Below are 23,125 nucleotides of genomic sequence, written 5' to 3'. Positions count from 1 at the left end.
TAGGATTGATGTCAAGTCATTGGATGATGTGTTAATCAACTCAGCATAGCCAAAGACAGGTGAATAAAGACAAGTATTTATGGTAAATTTACAACATATTGTCAAGAGAATAACAGAACGTGTTCCCTTTCTGAAATAAATCATAGAACCAAAGCTAAGATAGCATACACCCTGGTGAAAATGGAGCTCTCTGTTTTCTGAGGACTCACTTTGGTGATATGTGTAGTAGTTGTAGTGCTGGTGGTTTCAGATGTGATCGTTTGTGCACTCATCAGTACACCTGGTTCAGAGTCAGCACCACAATCCACCTAGAAACCAGAAGAGAAAAGCAGTTACCAAAAAAATTATCCTGAGGACAGAACTGGACTGTTAAACTTCCCTATTTCTACCGTTCTTCATAAAGTGAGTACCTTATGCTATGGAAAAACTGCTATGAGGGCAACCATGTGTGAGTATTTCTCTGTGTATCTGGAGGCTGTCCTTCCCCTCTGGAAGCACAGATGAGAAGATGACACTTTTAAATCTGCAGTCTCATCAATGTTCTGGAAAGGCCCTACACCAGGACGTGAGAGTGACCCTCAGGTAAGTTATTCTTATGTAGATTCTCCTCATGCTAATATTTAATATCTGAACAACTTAGAACAGTTCACACTAAAACATACACTTAAAGAAATGGGTTCCTTAAAGGCACATTAAATTAGACCATGTCTTTTGCAGAATTTCTTACCTGAGAAGACTCATATGTAATGGTTTTTGTTTCTGTATGGACTACTGGCACTTCCTTTGTTGAAATTTCAAGGGTTTCCCCACCAGCAGGAACACTGCTGAAACTTATAGTCTCAGTCTTCACAACTGGTGACTGCATGAACAAAAAAAAGAAGGAATTGGAACATTTAGCAGAGGTTATGGATTTCTCAGAACAATTTTTCTTCTGTTTGTGCCAAAGAAAGAATAGCTAAAAAATGTTCTGCATTAAAAAAAGAGAAAGATAAAATTCTCTTAATTACAGTGGTACAGTCATGTATATAATGCTGGCAACATTTAGGACTTCCCTGGATTTTAGGAAAATAAAGTCCAGAGTGCTCTAAATGCTGCAAGAGGCAATGGCCACAACTTGAAAAACAGGAAGTTCCCTGAGAACATCAGGAAACACTTTTTCACTGTAAGAGTGACTGAACATTGGCACTGGTTGCCCAAGTGTTCATTCCCAACATTGTGGAATGTTCTTCCTTGAAGATACTCAGAAGAAGCTCTCTGGACATGTTCTTGAGAAACAACTCACTCTGGATGTCCCTGTCTGATCAGAGGACTGGAGCAGATGACCTCCAGAGGGCCCTTCCAGCCTGAACTGCTCTGAGAATCTGTGATTCTACATTTTCTTAGAAAGACAAGAGAATGAATTCTGTCCAGGCTTAGTCTTTAATCTCTGGGGAAAAAACCCTGCACAAAACAGCTCTTGAAATTCTACCGATGGGGATTAGATAAGGAACCCGGTCTGTTTGAGACACAGTACACTTATTTATAATTGCATCAAACATGGAAAAAACAATCCTGTCTTTGGGGATATGTGAACTTTGCCAACCTCAAAGGACTTTCCTAAACAGAATGCCAGCTGATCTTGTTATCTGTTGCATAAAATGCCATGAAATTTGGTACTTCTCTGTAGCATGAAAAGCAGTTACAAGTAAAACATGCATGGCATTTTGCTAATGATGGAAACCAGCAGCAAGCCTTGCAGGTGACATGCAAGGAGGAAATAAGAGGAGAAAAAAACCTGCTTTCTGTAAAAGTGCAATCATACAAGCTGTGCACACTTTACTTTCAATGACAGGAATTAACTTAGCCTACTATTAGCCTACATTCACAATTCAGCACAGACACGACCAATTTAACAACAAGTTACCTCAAAATGAGGTTTTCTTTCCAAAGACTCTGAAAGTTGGACTGTTGTTCTGTGCTCCTCCGCCTGCTCACACGAAGCAGCGGCAGCGACTCCTTCCTGTTTGGTTTGGGCTTTCCCAGCCTCCTCCCTTTTTTCCTCCTTGGCCCCCTCAGTCCCAGCAGAGCCCTCCTTCCCTTTCACGCCAGCAGCCACCGCCGACGCTGCCTCAGCCTGGGCATCCAGTGTAAGTCCGGCCACTTTAGCAGGATCCCCGCCTGCATGCACCTCCATCCCATGTCTCTCCTTGACAACTACAGTCTCCTGTACAACCTTCTGCACTGTATCCTGATCCGGCTGAACTGCTTGCTTCATGTCACTGGAAGTGATCTCCTGAGATGTCGTCGTGTCTATTCTCTGCAGGGAAGGAGGAAAAAAACCCTCAGCATCAGAGGCAGACAACACTATCTGCAGTAGCGCCCAAGATTAATGAACTGTGAACATAAATTTTAAAAAAATGGGCATTATATTTTGCCAAATTATTTCTCTCACGTTGCATGGATTTTTGTTCTTGGGATATTATCAGTAAAGCAGAAATGGAAAACAAGGCAAGAAGCAAAATTTTTAAAAGTGAAGAGAAATTTTCATGTTGGGTGCTCTTCTCATTGGTATTGTTGTGTGAGTTTTTACAAAGGCAAAATACAGCACCCCACAAAATGACCAAAATAAAATGAAATAAAAGAAAAGTTGGTTGTAGCCTTTTCTTTTTTTTTTTTTTTTTTTTTTTTTGATGAAGCTTCTGTTGTGGTCCATTGAATCAAAAGAAAACACACATGAATACATGCATTAGTTGTACAGTACCATATTGTGCAAAAAACCACAAAATAAGAGAAAAGCAAAAGTAATTGGTGCATGGTTATGACATCGATGGAGGGAATCAAGCAGCCACCTGAGCCCAGGTATGGGAAGTAGAAGTAACCCCTCCTATGAACTCAGTTGGTTTTCTGGCGGACTCTATTAAAGTGAAGATATCTGAACCATCCAAGGTTTTTTCACTGGTGGACTGTTTAGTCTAAATAGACAAAGAAATGTAGAGTCATACACAGAAAAAAGGCAGACCCATATGCACAGACATATTAATTGCCAAAACCAGAGGCAGAGAAGGAGGAAAAGGAGAGAAGGTTGCAGGGGCACGGAGAGGTTGGAAACAGGAAAAGAATGGGAAAATAAATCAGAGCGAATTCATAATGGCTGTAGTAAGCAATAGTTACAAAGCATTGTTGTTAGCATTGGCGTTTTGCTGGTTCAAGCAAACCTTTTTTTTTTTTTCCTTTTATTAACAAGCCACAGCAGCAATACTGAATTTCAGTACATAAACCAGAAAGGTTGAAAGCCTTATATAATGTCTGCTTCAGACCGTGAGACGGATTCAAAGTATGAGAGAAAAAAAATAAGCCGGGTTGGCTGCTGTCAACATAAAGCCAGGCAGCAAGAGAACCAAAAGCTAGGGTGGTGTGAAGGGATTGCCTAAAAGAAGTCATGCTTTTATCTTTAAATCGTGGCGTGAAGTCAAAGCCACTTGTTACCACTACTCTTGATGCAGACGACTCAGTAACATAGTGAGCAGTAGCAATGGTAAATGGCTGTTCTCTGGAATATCTCCACTCAGACAGGCTCTTATCTGTCCGGGCAAACGCCCCTGCTTTTACAGCTTCTCCACCAAGATGCTTTTCTGCTTTGCCAAGCTGTAAGCTTTCCAGTGTACCAAGTAACTTCAAATCCTGGTCCATCCTTAGTGTCTTTTTCAAACTTTCCTCTTCAGGACTTTGCAACTGAGATTCTGCTTCCTTTATGGGTGTCAGAGAGTCAGACAGCTTTCTTCTTGTGCTCTGCACATCAGATCCCCGCCTGGCTTTCTCATCAGTGACAGGCTTGAGGACTTCATACTTGGCCACTTTTGGAACGGTTTTCACAGACTCTTGAACTTCCCTTTCCAGTTTTTGCAAAGTTTCTCCTGAAGGCTGTACAGCTTTCTCGCCCTCTTTAGCTTTACTTGTCATGGTTACAATTTTCCCAGATACGGTATCATAGGACTTTCCTAGGGTGAACATTTTCTGCTTATTCTCCTCATGGGATTGTATTTCACTTTCCAAGTCCTCAAAGCTCTGCATTAGAACGGTACTGGATTTTAATATCTCAGGTGGAAAGGCAGTTTTACTGCTCACAGTCACTACTTTGTATGCCAGATTTTTTTCCGATTCACCATCAACTACCTCAGAGGGTATTTTCTCTATAATAACCCAATCCTCAGTGCCCTATATTTGAGATATAAAAGCTAAATTAGAATATCTACAGGTTTATCTGTACTTCAGGAACACTAAATTATGAAGATTTTTAAGAAATCATGTTGTTTCTTCTGAAAGCATATAGTAACTTCTAGCATTGTACCTCTCAGAGCAGTTATCAAGCAAATAAACAGAATCACCTTAGGGAAAATATGATTTCTTTGCATATTCTCTCTCTTCAGAGGTCCATATAACATGGACCCAAAAATATTACTTTTGCCACACTATTTCTTTGTATTTGTTTGAGGCAAAATAGCATGTCAGCACGTAATTATAGTGGTGATTGGAATCAACTTGGGGTTAAAAATCACATATTGCAGTGGTTAACAAAGCTACAGTCAAAAACAAATTACAAAAATAGGGCAAATAAGCCCATTCAAGTGTACCCGAGTTGTTACAAACATGCTGTTAATGACGTTTTAGAATAGTACTCTTCTGTACGTAGCCTGCACTGAATTTCCTTGTTTTCATTAGAACATCAAGCCCTTCAGGATTGTTTAAATGGAGAAGCACAACACAGCAAACTGTATAAACTAAGCATACTACTAAAACTTCTGAATGAAACTTAATTGCAGCATCTTTTTTCCTCCTCATGCAAATGTGCTATGTGATTTGCTTTGACTATGCAATCAGCATCCAGTTATTTGACTTTAAGACTGTAACTTCTGTAATTAACTGAGCAAATGATGAAGTTTAAAATCAAATGAGTTAAAAATAACCTCTAGGGATGATGGGATACTTTTCTGGATAATGATTTGATGAGAAGTAACCAAAGTGCCAGCAGATTCTCCTTCCTGCAGCTTCTTCTCTATCACACTTGGCTAATAGAAAAACCAATAAAAATATAAAGTTCACCATCACTCAACATACTCTAAATTCAGTTGACAATATAAAGGAAATGCATTCTCGTGACAGAAGTGCCTCATTCCCCGTAACGTTCTCAGTGAGGTTTATGCTGGAAATGCATGCAAACTGCAAACAACATCCAAACTGCACCGTGCAAGGAGACTTCTAACTGGCAGAGAAATCAGTCTCCATTAGGAAGCCATAAGCTCTGGAGAAGACCCATTCCTCAGAATTTGGTCTCCAGATTATATCTCTGCCTGGAACTTATTAAATAATAACAATAAAATAATATGAAAAGGGAGGGCTTGGTAAGGAAAAAAGATAATAAAATAATAAATCATTGCCATCCTTTCTGACTGCATTTCAATGAAGTATTGTTTTTACCTGCATTTCAAGGAATGTAGTACCTCCCTTCTGCAAAATTATGAGTTTTTCTGATTTTTCTGTTTCTTCTTTGGTCTAATGTCAGGGGAATAAATGATTTTAGTAAATGGAGGGTAGAGATACTATACGTCAAAGTAGTTCATATTTCTCTACAAATTATTAATCTCATGGAAAATTAGGAAACAGAACTAAAGAGAATCATTTTGCAGCACAGAGGTTTCCAATGAGAACTGAAAACAGTGTCTCTTTATGGAGAGGAGACATGAGTATACAAATGGTATGCACAAGTGTAGCACAAAACCCACTAAACTGAGTAAGACCCAGGTGTGGATGCACTGTGTTTGTTTCACTTCATATGATTGATTTAACTGGGGCTGCTGCCAGCTCACACAGCTTCCCCCAATAGCCCAGAACAGGCCCCTGCACCTTCCCTCTGGGCAAGGCTCCCTCCTGAGTGTGCAGCCCTCTCTGCTGAAGCAGGCAGAAGGTGTGCCCAGCCATGATTTCAGCTCTCCCTTTCTCCCTGCTGCTATTAGGAGTCTTAGAAGCACTTCTCCTACAGAGGGAGCTAACTGCTGTTCTATTATCCTGTAGTGTGACACCGAAACCTCCTCACTTTTATCCCATCAGTGCTTTCCCAGTGCTATGGGAATAGTAAGAGTAGCTCTATCTTGGACAACTGGGAAAATGTTAAATGTAGGCAAGACTCAATTTCCCAAGGCTTTTGAGCCCACCTTCTGGGCTGGCCTCATTTGGCCATAAGCCCCTGCAGAGCAAAATGGGTTTCTTGCCAAACCTTTTCTAGTGACTTCAGTACCTACTATACTCAATAGATATGCCAATGTAAGTCCTATAACTGGCATGATAAAAGGGTACATATACTCGAGAGGAAAGACAGAAATTTAAAGAGAAATATGAAACTAGAAAGGGATAAATGGTTCAACACTCTGACTGCCAGGAGATGCACAACTCCTTTATTCCTAAATTGTTGGTTTCATCCAATTCAGGTGAGATTAAACATTGTCAAGGACTTTGTCAATATGATGGCTTTCATGTTCAACAGCTATCTGGCTGTAGATGTGTCATGGAAGATATTTAAAACCATATTTTTCATTACTAAGGAAAACCAAATTACTTCCCTATCTGTTCAAGAAACCAAGCTGTGACCGGTGGCTTAAAGTCACACTGACCAAACATTCAGGTGCCATGTGCTTGAAGATCATATTTTGAAAAGACATCTTTTCTCTTCTGTTCTTGCTTTATTAGAAGAAGGAGCTACAGGTAACAGCACTGAACATATTTTTAAAGTGGATAAGGTGTAACTTCTTTGACTAGCAGAAGGCACTACACTATCTTGACTTCCTCTGCATTTCTTAGTAGACAACAAGATGGTGATTTTGACCTATGGATGGCTCCAGCATTTTCCTGAAAAAATCCCCTCTCATCAGGACATGTGAACTGAAACCTTCTCATTTACTGGGACCAAAGGAATGGCCAGGTGCTATCTACTGCAAAAGTCATTTCAGAGTTAGGCTCTGATAAATCAAGTCTGCTCTTAATTTTCCTCAGAAATACCTTCATTTGGATGAGGTTCTGTGAAACAGATGTATTACTTAGATGCATGTGTAATTCTTGCCCTTTTCCTTTCCAAATGAATGGTTAAATTCACATGTGTTTCATCAGGGTGAAGCCTACATAGCTGTGCAATATTCTAATACTGCTTGTTTTAATTAAAACTGTTTATTAAATTCCTAAAATAATAAAGATATTAAACAAACAGGGTGGTGCTAAGTTTGCTTCCCCTGTAATCCTCTGATTCAGGCTCAGCTAGCCACCCTTTCCAACAGTTCCTTACATCTTAATTATGATAAATGCATCCTGTTCATTTTACTTACAATTTTAATTCTTAGAAGGATAAAACTTCATTTTTAACTACAATCAAACCAACCTGTTAGTAGGGTCTGTTATGATTCCTGAACATGGCAGTACGAGCAACACTAAAACTCCTCTGCGCTCCCCTCAAAAGGGAAGATTTGAGCACAGAGCTGCTTTTTTACGTATTTTAATCCAACTTGAATGCCACAGTAATGCACATCTGGTGTCAGCATCAGCCACTGGCTATAATGTGGGAGAGGAGGAGGTGAGACCCCTTTCCTTGGCAATATCCCTTTCCCTGTGAGGAGAAGCTGACACTTGCTACCTGCATGCCTCCAGGGATGCCCTTCCCCAGAGTTATGGGTCTGCAACACCAACTTCCGAGGTGAGAAAGCAGAACACTCTTTCAATTTACACTTTGCAGACAATTTTTACCGAGTTCCCTACAACACTATATCAGTGCTGTGGGCACAGGGAAAAATCTCATGACCTTTTATTGGTTTCTAATGCTAAAACCAAGAGGAACCCATAAAGATAATTCCTGTGAGACAGAAATCAGATATCCATTAATAATAAAAAAATAACTCTCAGGCAGACCACACAAGCTTATTTCTTTTTGCTCCGCTGGACTTAAGCCAAAACACTGCACTATGTATTTTATTGCAACACAAATGTTGCCTTGCTACCCCTACATGTCCTTATCCTCCTACAGATCAAGTAAACACCAGCTTTTAAACTGGCAAGTTTCTCACAAGCACTTCAAGAGTGCACAGTGAGCAAGATTTTTTTCACACACACACACTGCAGGAAAATGGAGATACTTAGCAATCTGCATTGGGTCTTCAATGACAGTATCCAGCGGATTGCAGCAGCCATCAGGTTCCTTATGGAACTGGCCAAGAAGGTCTAATTATTGTCATTATTACTTCCCTGTTTTCAGAGGCTGAGAGTTCTGCCCTTTGTTCTGTATTTTCCTTTCAAGCTTGGCACCACAGCCCCCACCTGTCTCACTACACCACTTCTCCCAGCCAGTCACCATTGTTTAAATTTCCTCTCCATCACTTTCATGGTGTCTTTATGCATGGCTGGACTTCCTCAAGCTCACTGAACCTGCAACAACGCCTGTATTTTGCACCCTCAGAGAGACCCAGTTTTGCCACATGGCTACCAGTGAATTTAATTCTCTATATACACATATACTTATATATGTATATATTTATGGTATTTACTCTTCCTTCCATCTTTGCTGCCTGTGTCCTGAGAAAAGGGAGTGCCTGCAGGCAGGGACTGGCCTCTAACTACGGCCTCTAATCTAGTGAGAGCTGCTATAATACAAATGAATAGACAAATACATAATGAAGCCTTTCAGCTCACGCTGACCTCTTCAGGCACTAGTGGTTCAATCATAGGAGCATCCTCCTGCCTTGCTGCAAGCCGAACGGGAGATGTGGAAAGCCTCTTCTCCCACTCATTAGACACAGTCGTTTCTGTGGAGGTTTCCAAGAAGGTGCGTTTCAACTCGCTTATATTGGTCTGATGTTTCATCAGATCTTCCTGGGTTTTGTCTAGATCCTAGACAGTTTTAAAAGAATAGAGCAGTTTGTGATACATCCTAAGCCAACCACACTTTAGAGCCAAAACACACAACTTGGTTAGTATAGAGGGAAGTAACAGCTCAGGGAGCCGGGGAGCACAGCACCAACACAACACTCTGTGAAAATGTGGCATTTTGAAAGAGAACAGCATAGCATATCTCGTACAAGTGAGCCTAAATACACTCTTAAAGAGCCTATCCATATCACTATAATTTGCACCTGATAAAGAGGCTCCAAACAAACATACATATGCGCGTGGAGGCACACACATAGAGGCACACGCATATATCGATATTGAAAGTACAAGTTAGAGGAGTCATCATAATCTGAGAGAAAAAATAATCTATTAGCAGGTGGGAGTACACAGTTCATGCATCATAGTGCAGATCCACAGTTTACCACTAAAACTAACACACATGTACGTACATGCACTGGTATATACCAATACCAACCTCTAACATAAGATTACTATGTTTGACATACACATTTTCACCCTGTATTCGCTTAATCAGACTATTCTGAAAGAAGTGAAAAAGAAAGGGAAAAGTAAGGGACACAGTATTGAAAGGATACAAAATGCTGTTTCTACACATTTCTTCACAGAGAACCGACAGTAACATGCTGAAAGAGGCGAACACCTCCAACATTGATACCTGAGCAACATCTAGACCTTTTGTTTCTGTACCTGTGCCTTTAGATCTCCGTCCTCCTCTTGATCCGACTGCCAGCATGAGAAAGATTGGAAAACAACACCTTACCCACTTGTATGAATGAAGGCTTTATGAACATTGGTGAGAGGTACACACTAGGTTAAAATCCCATTTTCTTCTCATTAAGGGTTTAAAGAGAAGGAGTAGACACACTGGCTTTGCACGGTTTTCCTAACTCAGAGCAAACGTCCACTTCACAAATTTGTGTTTTGTTATCAAAGAGGTGTTAAACGTCTTCCTTTTATAAATATCGCTACACTCCACATTCATAAATCTCTATTTATGGAGCAGCAGTTGCACCTTCTCACCAAGGTCACGGCTAGTCTAGGACGGAACAGCAACAGCAAATGCTTTGGAATTCTGTAATCCCAGAATTTACACATAGGACACAATCTGGGCCACAAGCAAAGCTTTGCATAAACTCACCACGGGCAAACAACTTGCAACACTTTTTACAGAAAGAAGCACATTTTATCTGCTTAAAATGCCATTTCCCTAACCATAGTCCCTTTCTGTATTTCTGAAATTTTATTTAATATTTAGCCTGTATATATTCTTTCAGAACCTATCACCTGGAATGGCACACACATCCCGTCCACTTCAGTACACATTTTCAAAAGCAACACCATAAGGACTATACCAGCAGCCCTATTTCCAAGTGTGCAATTTTCAGGTGGCAGATATACCACACATTTTGAAAATCAGGCATCCATATCCAACTGATATGTGCTATATCTTCTCTAAATAAAAATGGCAACTAGGAATAATAACACACATTTCTTGGTAATAAACTGAACATTTAAAATGTCACAATTTTATGATTATGTTTTACTTTCTGTAGTGCTCAAGGCCTATGAGTGGAAGAAGTGCTTCAAAGCATTTTGTACTTCTGACTCATCTCAACAGACTTTATGTTGTTGCACTGTTTGAATTCTTTTAATGCCCATGTTGCTATTTTATTGTTAATTTTTCATATATTCCTAATTAGACAAATGACTCATGGGAAAATCTGTTGATTACTTTACAACTCCGTTCAAATTTATTTTATTTACAGCCAAGGCTGAATCGTCCTGACGTGTCATACAGAAAATTTTTCCTTGATGATAATTTTAACAGTCTCAAATATTAATGAGATCCTCCTGAAAACCTAGAGTAGTGTTTGTGGTAAGACTCTGTCTTCTAGCAGATGTCAGATGAAATTCAGCTCATGTTTGCAGCTGCAACCATATTAATTATGAAAGCATTATATGCACTTCAGTGAAGTCACATGAGGTTGAATTTGCCTGCACAGTCTATGTACCATGTTGTGGATATGAGGCTTCTTAGTGTAAGGAAAATATAAACATTTTACATTTCTCTTCTAAAGAGAATACCTGGACTAGTAGTGGTCATATCTGAAGATTACATATGAAGGGCCTATGTGAAATTACATTAAAGAAATAACTTAGATATTTAAAATGCGAGAATATTCAGTAAATTTGAAAACTTTTCAAATTTAGATTTGAAATTGTCCTTTCCCCACTCTCCCACTCAGGCTTCAGAGTCTAAGAGCAAACAAGCAAACAAAAACCCCGAGGGCACGATCTGGCCAGCAGAACCCTCCGGGCGGGCAGCACTGTGGCACGGGTGACACCGCCACTGCCCCACCAACCGCACAACGCAGAGGCCTGGCAGCTTCCAAACCAAACCAAACTCAGGAATGAGAGGAGCCCACAGGGAACACCAGAAACTCAACTGTCCTGGCAAAGCTGTCCCGCTTGCAGGCACGCACATGCACACGCGCGCAGGGAGGGACCCTGAGCTGCCATAGGAGCTGACATGCGGGCAGGCCCCCAGGGTCGGGAGGAGGCGATGCCAAACGCTCTCCCCTGCCACAGCTGGGCGCCGGCGACTGTACAAACCTCGGTGGCAGTGGTCTCACCATCAGCCGCAGTGTCCGTCTGCTCACTGTCAGTCTATTGGGTTAGACAAGTACCCGGGTCCCGAGAGGAAGGCAGGAATAAAGAATAAACCCAGCTCATCAGTACACGCGGCTCACGCGGGGAACTGTTAAACTCAACATCCCTGTGAACTGCATTAGCATTGCTTTTCAAACAACGCACATGTCAAAGAAGCAAAATAAAAATGCTATATTAGTAAACAGAACAGACTCAGAGGAAGACTCGAGGCGTACTGTACACAGTATATGGCTTTACTGGAACAAATTTATAAGCCAAACAAAGCATTACTGGAAAAGTGTTATTTGAATAGCAGATTTTTTTTTTTCCTTAAGAAAACCAGATAGTTTAAGAAAAAAAGGGGAAAAAAGTGACTAATATTTTCTAATTGAACTTTTCCTCCCATAATGAATTTTACAGAAAATTATTGAACTAATTTTTTGTTCTAGCCAATATAAGTAGTGGTTAAATTTTTATCTGGAGGGGAAAAAGATAATTTAAAAAAACAACAACAAAACAAGAGCTACTTTAACAGTCATCTGACTTTCAGCCCCTCATTTGTACAGAGGTTATTCTTGTCTCCACATTTATACACCATGAGGCTGTCTGCATTACCAAGGAGTTCAAATAACTGTACCCCCAGCCCATCTACTGTCTGTCTGTGGAGTAATGGTAAGGCTCAGATCCCACTCGGTTCCAATAAAGAGCAGCTGATAATTGTTAATGATAGTAAAAAGAAAGAAAACTGCCATTAAAAGAAGAAAAAAATACTTCTCATTCCATTTAAGAGTATGGATGAAAGCAGGAGAAAAACAAAAGTAACTCCCCCCACCCCCCAAACACTTACTAGGTATGAGTGATAAAAATGAAACAAAGCACAGCATTGCACAGACTGATCTATCCCTGCTTTGCATGAAGAACATTTTAGTGGAGAACACAAGTGTCAAGATTAAGAGAGAAGGGAGTGGAGCTTACTACAGACTGAGAAGAGAGCTCAAAAAACTACTGTGATGTCAGGTAAGCATATCGAAAACTGGTAAGTAAAGTGCACCCTACTGCCCCAGACTGGCACATCCAAGTTGTTTTGATAGCAGTGAAAGCTCTGCTGTCCATTAGTGATTTTCTGTGGTCCTTAGATAGTAACCCCGGCAGCAATTTAAAGCCAAGACAACACATCTCATCCTCCAATCCCATCAGTATGAACAAGCACAAAAGAACAACCTACGGGTGGATGGAGTATCAGTCTCAGCTTTGAATTTCCTCCATTTTTTGGTCATTTTCTGACAACTCCATTGTTTCAAATGACACTGTTTTGATTTGTTTTCATAGCTTTGTTTTTTATTCTTTGAAGAGTTTGTATTGTTTGTGTGACAGACAGAAGAATAAACAAGCATTTTGCACTACTTGCTAAGTGCATGAATAGAAGTGACATGAAATTTTTCAAGTCATGACCACTCTTGAGACAGACCACATTTATTTTTAAATGGAAGTGTAATGTCAAAGTAGTCTATTAGGCAGGTCCAACTGCTTTCACTAAAGTGCTAGAAAATTGTTTCTTTATTAATAAAGGTTCTCATGTCTTTATAACATTACAGACAATTGTAAAGATATGGCAATAGGAAAAAAAGTATGCATTGTCACTCCTGTTTACAAAAATAAAAGAAACAAAGAGGCATTAATGCATCTAGGCATTTAAAAAGAATTAAAAATTGTGTCAAGGCACTGTAACCAAAGTCTGGCATATAGGGTTCATTTTAAGAATGTGAAGTCAATAGAAAATTAGCTGCTAAGGTAAAAACACAGAAGCTAGTGAAAATAGAAGGGCTGAGATTCTATCTTTGACTGCATGGACTAACTCCAGAGGCATAGCTCAAGGGAGAACAAGCTCAACAATGTAAGGTATTGGTTCAGGATACTGGCTGTAGTCCTCTGCATCCCTATGTGCAATCTTTTGAGAACTGTCGGGGGTGGGAAACATTCCTATTTCTTTTACCACGAGTGGAATGAAATCCTAAATAAAGCATAAAGCTTGCTTTGTTGCAACATACATATCTGCTAATCAGCCAATCAACAGCCATGGAGTCAAAGTCAGCATTACTGAGTTACTTGAAAAAAAGATCTGGGGTAATCACAGAGCAGGGAATGGTGAGTTAAGGCTGAGTAAGGCAGGTCTCCTCTGAACTGAAGAGTAAGGAAGGGCAGGCTCAGCTCCAAGATGGGCTGAGGTACAGCTGAGGTGGGGTAGGCAGGCAGGCGAGGGCTGGAGCAGGACAGAGGCAGCTTCTCCTGACGTGCTGTGGCTGCACCTCTCCTACCTTGCGATCGTAATTGCTGTGATTTGTTTTGCCAATGTAATGCAGACATGCCCGAGTTTAAAACATATTCACTTTCATGCAATATTTTGAACAAGAAATACCCAGTGGATTAGGCACAAGTCTGTGTTGTCTGCCAGGAAGCACTGCCAGAGTAATCACCCTCATAAAGGAGCAATACTAAAAAGCCTATTTTAGATGTTTTTATGCTCAATACTTCCTAACTTTGCTAACAAAAAGAAGCGCTCATTTCTGAAAGAGGAACAGACTAATGTATTACATAAACACTGCCTCATTATTGCCTCTAGAGCTGGAAATATATTAATGCTGTTACTGCTATTAGATTAATCCAAGTGCAGAGCTAATGCAAATTGAGACCTAAATGCTGTCTTAAAATAAGGACAAGAAATAAGACAGCAGCATTTTGGATGCCTTTTATCAGAAATAGTATATTGTTTTTTAGTTGTAAGGCATCACAGAGCCAAAAGCATTTAAAGACAATGTTTTTACAAGACAAATTGATGTGACTTTTGGCTTTCCATAAAAAGGAAATTAAATTCTGCACCAAGTCTTACAAAACCAACAGCAGCAGATGACAATGTTCAAGTTGGTTATTGAAGAGAGCTACTGCAATGGACTATCGAAAAGTGGCCAAGGTGGCTTTTTACATGGCCAGCTGGTCTGTGATCATCTGATCTGGGCTTTTTTCTTTATATACAAAGCAAAACTATACTTTTGTATTTGAAGTTGAAGAAGAAAACAGAGAATCAAGGAAAACCTGAACTCATTATTTTATTCTGTCAACAAAGAATAATCAGGCTCCAGCAAAAACTGAGATGTCAGTTTCTCTGTTACTTAAGCAGATTCCTTTCCTATTTCTGGATTTACCATCACATCCACAGTACTCAGAGCCACTTCAGACTCCTGCTGCAGCTGGTTCATCTGCCCGCGATGACCCTGGTGGCTTAAGGCATCAGTTTTGGCAATGCTAAACAAACACTGCAAATGTCAAAGCAGCCCACATGGCATGCTCCTGCAACAGCTGCAGAACAGCTGTCCCAATCTGACCCCTCACTGATAAGTTGGATTTAACCATGGGAAAACAACTTAATCTGCAGCAGAGATAGGATCAAGGCTGAAAATTGAGATCTAGGTTTTGTTGGACCAGAAAGACTTTTCTGGGGTTCAGCTACAGCTGATAGCCTTTTGCAAAAAGCTGAGTCTATCTGGACTTTGAACATACTGAAGTTGGTGAGGGTACTTATCATTGTTAGGCAGGTAGTCATATAAATAAATGTAGATACAGATTCATATATTTGGATGTTCAGTAATTATGCACAAATATACTTAATACCCACTATTTAGATAACTATCCTAACCCTAAAACTATTCTAAACTGATAGAGGGAAGAAAAAGGTCTTGTCATATAGTGCAAGTCACTTTGAACCAACTGACACTGAGTTCAAGCCAAGCCTCTTCTACACAGTGTTGTGCCTAACCCTGGGCTCCGAGCTGTACTCCCAGCATGAGGAAAAAATAAAAAAGAAGAAAAAAATAAAAACCAAACCAAAAAAACAACAACCCCCAAACAAAAAAAAAAAATCCCTTCTAACATATCAGCACAGACAGAAATGAGGCTCTGAAAGTAGGACCACTATTGCAGCAATCTAACACTGGTTAGGACTGAAGCACTGAACACGAAAAAGATTGTGTTCGATGCCGAGGTACACACCTCTTCCTCTGAACTGTCACTCAGGTCATTGGCAAGTGAGGCACTCAAGGAGGCCGCCTTGGGCTCCAGGTAGCAGAGGCACATAGCCAGAGGAAAGGAGAGAGTGAGGGCGTATGGCACTGAGAAAGAGGCAGAGAGCAGAAAGAAAAAAATGAAGAGGAAGCAAGGCACGAGGGAGGGGGAGCGGATGGGGAGGTAGTGCTGCACACTGGCAGGCAGGAGGTTGGTTTCGGAGAGGTTAGGGAGCGACAGGTAGCCATCGTCATCCAGGAGGGAAGGAAATGACTCTGGAAGTTGCAAGGAGAAGGAGAACAGTGTTCCGCCTTTGCCGGCTTTTTGCTTGTAGCCAAAAGCCACGTCTTGCTCGGCGGAGCAAACTCGCCCCTTTCTGTCAGAGTCTGGCTCCGACTCGCTGTGCTTTGGAGCACTCTCTTTGGGGGCCTCACAGCCTAAGGACTTTGTCCGAGTGCTCTCCTTGCATCTCCTGCGAAGCTTTGCTGAAGATACACGGGGGCCAGGCTGAGAGGATGGCGAGGAGTGGTGGGAGTCAGTGCCAAGCAAAGATGGCTGGTGACAGAGAAAGGGCAGCAAACAAGGCGCAAAAGCAAAAGGACAAAAAGAAAACTGTAATTAGTTAATTTTCTTCCGTGATGATAATATAAATTATATATTTAAAATTATAAACAGTATTTTAACACCACAGCTTTCCACTGAATTGAACGGTGCATGTTCCCATGCCACACACCACAGGTATGAGCGAATCAGGCTTCCAGCTTACAAAAGGCAACTTCTTGATTCAACATTTGTCTAGTTCTCTGCAGCACAGGATTTACATAAAAGCCTCCATGGCCACATGGGGAGTTTCAGGTGTTGCCAATTTCCACTTACTGCAAGACTGGTTTCTGATAATAAAGTTTTCAAACAAGAGGTATGTGGAGAGCAACAAAGAAGGAAACATATTTCTAATACCAGCACTACTTGTGACAGCATTCTTGCAGTCAGGAGGAAACATGGTGGGGGCCAAACGCTTCCCATCTATGCCTTGGACAACCTCAGCAGTAATAAGTAAGGCTCCAAGGACTTTAAATTTCTCAACTGCAGATTTTTAAAAAAATCTAGGCCATAAACCAAATTAAAACACATTGTTTGGTGGGGGGAGCAGAAATCCATTCATCAATGCACCTGATGAAAAAAAAACCTGCTCAACAGATATCCCAGCAGCCAGTTCCTCAGCATGGCTCCCATCACTGGGCCCTGCTGGGCATCCCCAGAGCCCTGCCCTCACCTCTGCTCACTGTGAGCCCAAGCAGGCAGTGCTGGGGGCTCAGCCCCTCCCAGCCATGCACCCTGCCAGCCCCTCCATCTCCATGCTGCCATCCCTTCAGCCGTACATTGAAAGAAGGGAGCTGAGACTTGAGGCTCAGCTGATCCCATAATCTCTCACTGGGGATCTGAAGGGGGACTGGCTAGAGAGAGGTCCTTGTCCCACACAGCCACATCTTCTCATAACCAAAATGTAACCCTTTACCCATAGCGAAGAGGCAAAAGTGCCCCTGATGCTGTTGCTGCAAGTTTCGCCACAATGCCAAGAATACTGGCTACCAACAAGCAGGATTTGCTTTGATATGCCACTTGTAGGGCATTCAACTGGCCTTTCAGGTCATTTGAGGTCAAAAAATTGGTAGGAGGAGGGAGGTGATTCAGTGGAAATGGTGACTGTCATTTCACATGCTCCCTGCAAGCAGAAACCGCTGCTCTTTAGAAGGACAAAAACCACTGTCATCACCAAAATGTACACCCAGTACAACACATCAGACACAACGCTGATGGATCTGAGATGTTTTGGCCAAAATCCCCCAAGTGCACGTAGCTGAAGTGGCCCACTGGATCCATGACCAAACCCTAAGTGCCTGAGCTGCTCCATCAGTACTACATCTCCCCAGGGAGCTATAACAGCCATTTCATTTTCACTCCAGGCTCCCAAAAGCAAAATTTCTTAAAAACCACAACAGTATCTGCCTCCTGTTCAAGCTGATGTTGAACTGGAGGCAAAAACTAGATCCAAGTTTTAGACACAGATTGCTACTAAGCCCGACTGTTACCAGGTATATTAATGGTAGGAATGGGACATAAGCCTAGTAATTACATGGAAGAACTCCTTTCCTTCCTCTATCATATCTCCCTTTCTCTCTTCTGTAACAATTTATCCATTCAAGGAATCTGCATTCCCAAACTAAGCAATCAGAACCAAGCCTAGTTTCAAACCACTTAAAATGCCTTTATGGGTTTAATGTAGTAAGATCAAGTCAAAACTTAATGCTCATGGACAGGTTTTTGTGTGAGCTAAATACACACACAAATACAACTTCACTTTACTGTAAAGACAAAAATCCAAAGTAAATGTATTTTTTTCTAATTCAGACTATTCACTTGCTGACATCTCTACACTGTTAATATTTAGAATAACTTCTGGTACTTCAATACACATGGATAAAACAAAGGCAAAATGTCTTAATGGAAAACACACCTAAAACACTTATATGCCCTTAAAAGGGATTTGATTTTGAGCTTGTACTTCTTGAGACATTCTCTTTATGATGACAGACTAATCTGTTAGCAGGTCCATGTGGAAGCAGGACTGAGATCTCTGTAGGATTACACAACTTTAACTCTATTTATGACGGTTTAAAAATAACTCATCTCTTGAGTGGGGGTAAAAATCAATCATTTGTACATATAAAAGTTCCATCAAATTAGTCTCCTAAAATATCTCTGAGTATTTCTATCCATATATAAGGAATAGCTAGATGATCTTCAAAATGCAACTGATCCCTCCATTGACTTAAATTAACAAACACTTAGAACAGAACTAGCTTCTTTTGAATGTTTTCTACATATTTGATTTTTATCACTCTTTCTCCACGTGGAAACTACAGGAGTTTCAAGAAGACCCCAGTTAAATTTAGTAGATATTATCTTTTAAATGCTACAATACAGCACAGACTTTCAAAAGAAAATCTTTCTCATTCGCAATTTTCAGTAACTCAATTTGTTTCTGGTTTTCAGTAGCTTAACTGCAACTCTTTTTGAGGACTTGGTCCTTTTGCTATGTAGCTCATTGTGGCCTTGTACGACAAAGCTAAAAGTTCAGGTTCTAACATTTGCATACTTGACAGTTCTGTGGATATAAATATATATATCAAGGTTTTTCTTCCTAAAAGATGAGGGTAAACCTTACTTGTTTAGCAAGTGCATTCCACAGTACACTTTCTGAATGCTATTCTACTGTATTCCTCTTCACTGTCAATCTCTATTTACTATTTTTTCCATCCTTCTGTTTGGTTTACCCTGTTTTAATATCTCAGTAGATATTATGCACAAACATGTGTGTATGTTTGTGTGGTGGTGGTGGTGGGATTGAAGATGATGAGGGATGACTCAAATTTAACAATTGTTAAGAGAACCATCAATAAAAAATGCTTTCCTCAACAGAAACTTCAAACAAGTGAAGCAAATGCTTTTGTAAGCCAGAAAAAAATTGCTTATAATACCAGATTAATATGCAGAAGTTAATAGAGAAAAAATGCCCACTGAAATTCATGCAAGGAAACAGTGTTATGAGAAGTATAAGAGGAATAGTTTCAAGCACAGAGCTTTACATACAAGAATACAGAACTATTTTGTTGCCTTGTCAAAATAAAATCCAGGATGGCCATACTAAAGTCAAGATATCACCAAAAACCAGAAGAACAAACATGCACCGCCAGGCTACTTCTGGGCATTTCCTAAAGAGCTGTTGAATGTTGTGTGAAAAACATCATTCTGACTATTAAACATATTTCAAAAAAGAAGTCCAAGGCAGGAACTAATCTTTACAACATCATATGAAAACTGAAAGGACTACAAAAACACTGATCCAAGACACGTATATACACACAGTATATTTCCTTTCACAGAATCATTTTTATTTCCTCTTTCTCCCCTTTCCCTAAAAATTCTGTTTCTCCAAGCACTCTCAAGGCAGCCCTGTTTAATACAAAACCCTGAAATTTGTACCTTGGTGTCGTGGCGTATTGCTGAAATCGGGGTGACTTCCTCTGCTCTCTTCTTTTTGCCCTCTTCATCATCTTTGTCCTCTTCTGTCTTTTTCTCTGGAGTCACAGTGGTTATCAAGTTGGTCTGAGAGATGCCCTTTGTTGTGGCGTACTGGCCAGTACCAACCTCTGCAGCAGACACAGAATCCTTCATGTACATTTCATGGTTTTCATTCACTGATGCTAAAAGCAAATATTTAAAAAGGGAAAATCTGAAATAGCTTTTGCTGAGAAGCTGCATAAAATTAAAAAAGCTGGTTTAGAAAAACATTTGAGATAACACTGAAAGCACAACTATGTCATGTTTCAGGAAACCAGAAGCATGTGCATACATTTAAATAAACTGTTTACTTGAAGCTCATAGCTTTTATATGCATATACATATATTGTGAATGTGTATACACACATTACTGCAGCTAATGTGTGCATTACACAGTTGTTAAACGTTAGCAAGCTGTTAAAATTAGTACTGTAGTAAAACACCACATAAAAAAAGCAATGCATTGCCACAGTTATCAGGCAGGAAACATAAGGAGAACTAGCTATGACATCAGCCATGGGGGTGGAAGAGATTTTTTTTTTTTCAATCTGTCAGAATATAAAAATGCAGATCAAATGCAGATTTAGTAACGTGCTGCATTACACAAAATGACAGTATTGATATAGCACAGGCATAATACCTGAGAAAAAGGAATTGTGATCCTTGTATTATTGAGTACTAAAGTCTGCCACTTAGGTGAGCTCATTATCCTAAAAAATTCTGTGAAGTGATGGTATTCAGTTCAGCAGACCCAACCAGAATATTTTAGGATACAAGTGCTCAATAATTAAACAGGTTTAAATATATAAAAGTCATTTTGAAAGAAATAATACCTTTACAGACAGAATATAATCAAAACTGTAACATATGCCCAGACCCTGCTCTTGACTATTGAGTAAATAATTTCTAAACCAATAGGATTATTCAAATTTGTAAACTCACTTGCATCTGTAAAAAATGACATAGTCTGGATCTCAATGTAAGCACAATGCAGAATGCTACAGACACATCTGCATTATAGTAACAATGATAGTGATGAGATCATAAGCAATGATTTAAAAAACCTCTTTCCCCCATTAGCACTCAGGCAAATTAACACCTTGCAGAGTCTAACAAATGCTGGGTAAAATGTTTCAGGTATCTTGTCTCTTGGGATTAAGTTTAGGAGGCAGGAGAAAGCAAAGATAATAGAATGAAGCATCTTATTTAGATGCTACAAACAAAATAATCCAGAAGGATAATTTCTGCTTTGAAACACATGCACAGCAATCGGGTCACCAGTTGCTTGGTAACGAGAAAGAAGCACATCAGAATTAGAATATTCCAAAATAATCAATGACAAGCAGCACCTTTAGAGGAAGAGAAAAAGGCTTGTCACATGTACTTTTAAATCAAAGCTTCTCCCCATCCCCGCCACCAACCATAGTCATTGCAATTTGTGATATTCTGCAAGAGAATTCACCTTTTTTTTTAATCTGTAATGAATCTGAGTTTAGTCTCAGTCTTTTTTTTTCCCACAAAAATAAACTACAAAACTACAGCCTCTTTTTACTCAACAGCTGACAACAGTAACAGCTGATGAAATAGCTGATACTCTGAACTACACACTGATTTAAACAAAGTCAGCAGCAGAACCATGACCTCCATGAAGCAAGGATAAAGAGAGGAGGGATGTACTATTAACCTATGTATGTTACTCTCCATTTCATACCTTTGAAAATAATGTATGAAAAAATTATCTTAGTGCTCATTGGAGCAGGATGTGAGGTAATTGGAATCAAGTGTTATTACTCAAGGGAAAAAATAATAATTTCTGGATTGTAACAACTAAAGTGAAAAATCTACACAGAAGAAAATCTCAGATTCAACCAAAACCCAAACAGTCACTCATGCAAACTCTGAAAAAGTGCTAAAGCCTGACATTCTTGGGCACGCAGGTCCATCCCATCCTTCCCCAAATCAGGGAAGTAGATTTGAGGCCAAGGACAGAGGCTCTGTGAAGAGTGGACTCCAAAGGATGTCGTCCAGCCAAACATTTTGTAAGGACCACAATGGTACATTCAGCACGGAATTTCTCTGCATCCTCCTCCTCTACCCTTGCAGTGCAGGTACTCACAGCCTCCGCCCAGCCAAATCTCAAGGAGAGGAGATGATGAGCTCTACACCTAATCTAAAGCAGTGTCAATGTTTGATAAGGTCAGCTGAGAGGCCCTTACCCCCATCCAAGCTGCGAGACATGGTGTAACGTTTACTGGAGGAGCGCTCAAAGTAAGGGGCAGGACGGTCTATGAGGGCGCTGGCTCTTCTCGTCTGCGCCTGCGTCCGGCCGCTGTAGCGAAACTTGGAGCCCAACGTAAGGAACTTCTTTGGAGGTGCTTCTGGCAGCAGGAGCCTAAAACACACCGAGCAGTGCACCTGTTATTTCCTCTCCTCCAAAATCAGCCCACTGTTTCTGCAGAGGAGAGAAGATGACTGCTGGGTATCGCTCTCCATCATAACCTGTGCCTCAGAGGTCTGTGGCTAAAAGGGAATCAAAGGATGCCCCTCATACAGCATGACAAAACCACTTAGCTAAGCATTTGAAGATCTGAGTTCTTCCAAATGGGCAAGAATCATTCAGTTCCTTCATGCTTGAAAATCAAATTTACTATTTTCTGATTATCAAAACTAAAAAGAAGGTGGTTCCTTGTACCAGAGGCCCGACTGGGCTGAAATGCAGATGTATCTCTTAAAATTTAACATGGTGATGTTATGCTGAGGACAGGGCCAGAACTGATTTCCAGTGAATGACAGGCAGTATTCATTCACAGGGGTGTAGACATTTTTCAGGTTAGAGCTCTCCCACCCTCTGTAATTAGGGCATGGCAGCTGGGTGAAGAAGCCATTCTCCTGCTATGGAGTCTATGCATCAGACATTTATTTTTCATTAAAAATCAGAAAATATCCCAAAAATGCACACTCCATTTCTCTTTAGATCTTTTACTGCTAAGACTGCATTTCATATGAATGTACAGACAGCCTGAACCAACAGTTTTAAGAAAGGAGGGAAATCCTTCAGTACTCTCAAACATTCTAAACAGTACTTAAGCACTGGACACACCCTTTCAAACTGTTGAAAATCTAACCCTTTTGGGTTTCTCTTTTTAAGTATCTGTTTAGTGACTATCTTAGCACAAACTAATTACAGCACTTATTTCACTATTCCACATTTTTCTCCGATCTTCCTAGAAGTCAAAAAAATAGCTGCAAAACTTCTTAGTAATCCAAAAATTATAGCTATGGGTTGTGTATTCTGGGTGACCAAAAAAATCCATGACCTACTACTGTCTGTACTTTCATATATAATTAAAAAAAAATCTTCTTTTTTAAACTCTTT

At 40.2% G+C, this 23,125-nt stretch overlaps 1 protein-coding gene across 28 annotated transcripts in view; it reads right to left on the bottom strand.

Moving 5' to 3' along the window:
• Nucleotides 1–23,125, bottom strand: part of EPB41L3 (erythrocyte membrane protein band 4.1 like 3) — a 96,968-nt gene that overhangs the window by 5,117 nt on the left and 68,726 nt on the right. For 3 of the 28 annotated variants that reach the window (XM_063166471.1, XM_063166480.1, XM_063166489.1), the window contains exons 11-24: nt 21,966–22,141; nt 19,672–19,892; nt 15,616–16,182; nt 11,536–11,589; nt 9,610–9,645; nt 9,377–9,442; nt 8,710–8,901; nt 5,455–5,529; nt 4,944–5,045; nt 3,466–4,194; nt 2,829–2,951; nt 1,904–2,296; nt 728–859; nt 210–308 (exon numbers count right to left, since the gene is read on the bottom strand). In XM_063166471.1, coding sequence (XP_063022541.1) covers nt 210–308; nt 728–859; nt 1,904–2,296; nt 2,829–2,951; nt 3,466–4,194; nt 4,944–5,045; nt 5,455–5,529; nt 8,710–8,901; nt 9,377–9,442; nt 9,610–9,645; nt 11,536–11,589; nt 15,616–16,182; nt 19,672–19,892; nt 21,966–22,141 — 2,965 coding nt within the window. The remainder of the gene's footprint in view (nt 1–209; nt 309–727; nt 860–1,903; nt 2,297–2,828; nt 2,952–3,465; nt 4,195–4,943; nt 5,046–5,454; nt 5,530–8,709; nt 8,902–9,376; nt 9,443–9,609; nt 9,646–11,535; nt 11,590–15,615; nt 16,183–19,671; nt 19,893–21,965; nt 22,142–23,125) is intronic. The other 25 variants (XM_063166497.1, XM_063166550.1, XM_063166506.1 and 22 more) reach the window with 25 other exon arrangements.

Source organism: Melospiza melodia, chromosome 1, assembly GCF_035770615.1.
Source record: "Melospiza melodia melodia isolate bMelMel2 chromosome 1, bMelMel2.pri, whole genome shotgun sequence".
Classification (NCBI taxonomy): Eukaryota; Metazoa; Chordata; class Aves; order Passeriformes; family Passerellidae; genus Melospiza; species Melospiza melodia.
Note: the sequence above shows the minus strand (reverse complement) of the source record. Positions and strands in the feature narration are given on the sequence as shown.